Source organism: Papaver somniferum, chromosome 2, assembly GCF_003573695.1.
Source record: "Papaver somniferum cultivar HN1 chromosome 2, ASM357369v1, whole genome shotgun sequence".
In the NCBI taxonomy this organism is placed as follows: domain Eukaryota; kingdom Viridiplantae; phylum Streptophyta; class Magnoliopsida; order Ranunculales; family Papaveraceae; genus Papaver; species Papaver somniferum.
The window spans coordinates 166119113-166123693 of NC_039359.1; the positions used below are offsets into that span (position 1 = coordinate 166119113).

Here is a 4581-nt window from a genome sequence, read left to right on the forward strand (position 1 = left end):
TCCCTTTAGGGAAGATTTTGATAGCTCCCAAAACTGCCTTGGAATCAACTGTAATGGGCTCGGCTATGACCCCCTCCACGGGAATCTCTGGGAGAAGTGCAGGAGGATATTTATCGAGCAGTTCTGAATATGTCTTCTCATTACATGGAGCAACCCCAGACGAAGATAAAACACGAATTGCCGTTGCAAAATGACCAAAGTTAATCTTCCTCCGACAAGCATTCATATTGGTCGCTCCCTGCTTCTTCTTCAAATCCACCTTCTTAGACCCCAAAAGAACCGACTGCTGTAGCAATTTATTAACCAAGATGACGCAACCATTTGGCTCTCTCCAAACTGAGAGGGCCTGATTAATTGCTGCCACATGAAGCCGTCTTCTATTACCTGATTTTGCTTCATCTGAGTTCCGCGGTTTAAACAGAGTCAGAGTGCATATCGGGAGAAGTAGGAGGTATAACCAACCTGTCAAACTAGAAGGGTTCATTAAAACTCTGTCGAGGCAGGCCTTCAATGTTCTCGAGAAGGAAATCCTACATTGATGGGGTATACTAGTGACTGTTGGAAACTGTCTACGGAAAACGTCATTCAGTAACTCAGTAGAGATGGACTCTACGACACCACCACCATCATCCACAGAAGCAGCGCAAACTGCCTCACTACTAACCAAACAATCAGTACTTACCTCGTCTGGCTTATCGAGCCCATGAATGAGAAACTCTACACTTGCACCAGGCCCTTCTATAACATATCCATGTATCACTCCGTCACGACCTTTGCACGGTTTCTTCCAGGCATGAAAATGCATGCACCTGCAGCAAAGCCACATCTGTAAACTGCAGAGGACCTTCTCCCAAGAAAGGTACACACTCAGATTATTAGCAATCAAATCCCTGCAGACGGTTTTGTTAGCTTCCGAGAACATGTGTCTGTCATGGAGGTGTTTTATAAATGACCCCTTTGCATAAACTCTACCGTGTACACCATCCAGGAAGCCATCGATGTTCTTGAAAGGACAATGGCAGAAGATATCCTCTACAACAACATCATCTGAGGATGGAGGAGAACTCAATGACGCTTGAGATAAGGTGCGGGAAGCAGTCCTGGTAAACCTAGGCATGAAGACTGCGAGCAAAATCCTAGAAAACAAAAACTCCGTGCAAAAACTAGAACCCTAGAAAAAACAAAACGCGGCAGACAAGAAAATAGGAAAATGAAATCAAAACGAAAGGGTCGTGGTGATAGATACAGATTGAAAACAAAAATCAAAGGAAAAACGAATGGAAAACATGGTGAATCCGCGATTGAAAATTTTTCTCCATCACCGGAGAAAAGTCGCCGGAGAGAGAAAATAAAATAAAGTAGTTGGAAAAATAAAAAATATTATTATTTAAAAAATAAAAATATTATTATTTTTAACACAAAAAGTTATGATAAAATTATTTCAAGAGATGTGTTTGTTTTTTTAATTTTCCACAAAAACAATAGTTAATAAGATATTTTAGCAAACACAGTTTGATTACTTTTGTAATCAACTTTAATTGTTAATTTATAATTGACCAAACGTTCAGCTCCTCTTTTTTACATAGCATAGCACAACAACGCACATTAGAAAAGTGCTTTTATAAAAAACACAATAATACCAAACTAAGCCTTAGTTTGTTCTTTCCGGACTTGTTTAGTTATAGGCTTAGACGATCCGAATAAAGTGGTCCGAGTCAAACGATTTGGTGGTCTTTGTAAAAGTTGATTTAATGCCATATCTACACTAACTACTCATGTTGGAAAAGGCGCTCCGAGTGCTCGTCTAGGCGCGCGAGGCGCCCAAATATGTATGTTTATGTAGTTTTCCAATTTTTCCTCGACGCTTGATACAACATAGCTAATCACTTTTAGCCGTTTTTTCAACAAAACATGATAAAAAAGATCAAATTACGGGCATTTAATTAATTTTGAAAAAAAACATAGACATTTTATTAATTGTATTTCGTTACATGGGCATTATATAAAAATCCCCTTAGTGTTGTGTTATTTTGCTTTGCGGGCTGTAGCGAGGGGCTCTACCGATTTCTTTTTTGTTTTTTATGAAAGGCGAAGGTTTTTTTTTGATAGAAACGAGGAATATATTAGAATCTTACAAAACGGAAATTACAAAGGCCAAGGCCCATACCCCTTAGCGCAAAGATGGACAGTGTTTAGTTTAATTACAGTCCATAATTTCAACCCAATGTGTAATGAGATACCTAAAAGTGGTTAGGGGAAACAGTTTTTGATGGAACCCCATTGGTAGATGAATCTTTTGACTTCGACTATCAGTTCATGTTTGTCTCTATACCTCTGACTTGTCATCACCCTCCTGTTTCTCTCCAACCAAATTACCCAAAAAATTGCTGGCGGTATGAAAGGCCAAATTTTGTTTCCTCTATTTGTTGCCCATTCTAGAATATGATCCTAGAGTTTACATTATGGACACTCTCTTCCAAGAGAGTAATGTACATGCACATGTTGCAGGGTCTATGCTCATAGTGGCGGCGTATCTATAAATAAAAGTGAAAGATACAATGCTTTTTACCAACAGAACATATACCATGGAGTACACAAAAAAACATTCCAGCATTAAAATTTACCAATCTAACAAAGAACAAGTTTTAACCTACATTGAGAATGGAAAAGTAACAATAAAATTGCAAAACAAGTCCGAAAAATTCACACAGATGACGCCTATCTTAAAAATCCGCACTAGACTGTCGTGGTTTACCACTGTATCCGTTGACTCCATTCACACCGTATGCTTGATTCATGTTTTCTGATTTGACGTTCTTCTTCATCTTCATCACTCTAATCCATTTATAGACTTCAAGGTTTATGGCTATAACACCCAACACTGAGATTATAATGACATAAATCAATTTCCAATTCTTCTCTGGGTCTAAGATATCAAGACCCTTAAACACATTGATTACACTGAGTACAATTACGGTATAACCAGTCATACGATGATAAATATTCCAATAGAATCTGTACTTGTGATCCGGACTTGGTCTGAGGAGCAAAGCAAACACCTGCAAGTTTTCCATTATGTACAAAGTTACAGCCAACACAAACTTGGGATCTCATCGACGGGCCGGTCATAAATAAAAAGAAACAAAGAGTACCTGAAGTGTTCCGAGGGAGAAGAGAACAATGCCAATGTATCTATGGGCAGAATATTGAATGCCAACAGATTCAGAACCGAGTCTTAGACCTAGAACCCATCCGGTGACACCGACAACATATGCAACATGTTGGCATGCCATGTGAAGGTAAAACCATGCAGGACCAGCTGAATCAACCACCTTCAAGTATCTTGCTATTAAGGCTCCAAGTGGCATTAGAATACCCCAACTTATTGCGTTTAGCACTCCATGCACCTGCGAAAGTTTCAGTTCAGTCCATGCATAAACATTTAGCAATTCTGTAATTCCAAAATAGAGCAACTCAAAGTGTCAACAATATATTTATCAACACTCTGATCCAAATTGATCTGAATATAATCACGGTTATTACTTACATTCTTTCGTTTTTGTCTTGAATTCCCACCGCTAACACTAAGGGTTGTGGTAGCTTGGCCAGAGAGGAGATCCAAAGTGTCGACTGATTTGATATTATCTCCAGAAGTAACATGAGCCATCAAAGAATCACCTTTAACAGGACCTTCTTGCCATAACTGAGTTATAGTAGAAGTATTACTACTAAGAAGCTCCAGAGTTGCAAAAATAGTGATTTCATTATTAACAAGTTGAGCTGAAATCAATGGAACACCAAAAGTAAGATTTCCTTGCTGTAACTGAGTAGTATAACCAGTAACCGAAGAAGTAAAAGCTTTTAATGTTCCATTAGAATCTTGAAATGCAACTAAAGCTTGTGTCCCAATCATTCCTTTTGCTGTTGGGTTTATACCCCAAGCAACCCATTTTGAGGAAGTCATGTTGGTGTGGCGGAAAGCAATATCCATCGTTTTCGACGTAGAATTATAGTTCCAGTGTAGATATGCGTTTAGTACTGGTAAATCATTGCAAGAACTGTATATTTTGTTACTAGAAAATGTATAGTTTGTACATGTTTGAGCATTGCTTGTTGAGAAAATGAGAGAGAAAAGTATAGTTAGTGATATCAACATTGTGTTGAGACCAGACATGGGTAGTGGATACAGCCAGAAATTGTATGAGTAGCTCTCCCTATGCAATTGAAATGTGGGTTACGGGTGGATTAGATGGTGATTGGAGAAAGTGATAGAAATGGGGGGTTTTAATGGAAATGGGGGGTTGGGAGTAGTTGACTGGTTGAGTATTCTAGGAGACTGCGGGAAATTATTTGTGTTGTTTTCTGGGTTGGAAGTGAATTTTGAAAGTTAAAGAGATTTTTCTAATAGTGATCTTAACAACTCCCACTTTTTTGTGTGCTACTAACTCAAAGTCCCAGAACTGCTCAAGCTCAATGATTTAAGGTATGAAATTATTTGTTTCCTTTTGTTGACCTAATAGTAGTATAAGTGAAGAAGACCAACCCATGTCCTTACTTGGCTAATGAAAATTAGTACGGCTG

The 4581-nt window shown here is 38.5% G+C and overlaps 1 protein-coding gene across 1 annotated transcript; it reads right to left on the minus strand.

The window, feature by feature from the left end:
- Positions 1-2591: 2591 nt before the first annotated feature.
- On the minus strand, positions 2592-4270 carry LOC113354237 (cytochrome b561 and DOMON domain-containing protein At5g47530-like). Its single transcript, XM_026597638.1, has 3 exons — positions 3548-4270; positions 3153-3407; positions 2592-3059 (listed from the first exon to the last, which is right to left on the minus strand). Exons 1-3 carry the CDS (start codon positions 4172-4174, stop codon positions 2724-2726), a joined length of 1218 nt encoding a protein of 405 aa, XP_026453423.1. The 5' UTR covers positions 4175-4270; the 3' UTR covers positions 2592-2723.
- Between the last annotated feature and the right edge of the window lie 311 nt (positions 4271-4581).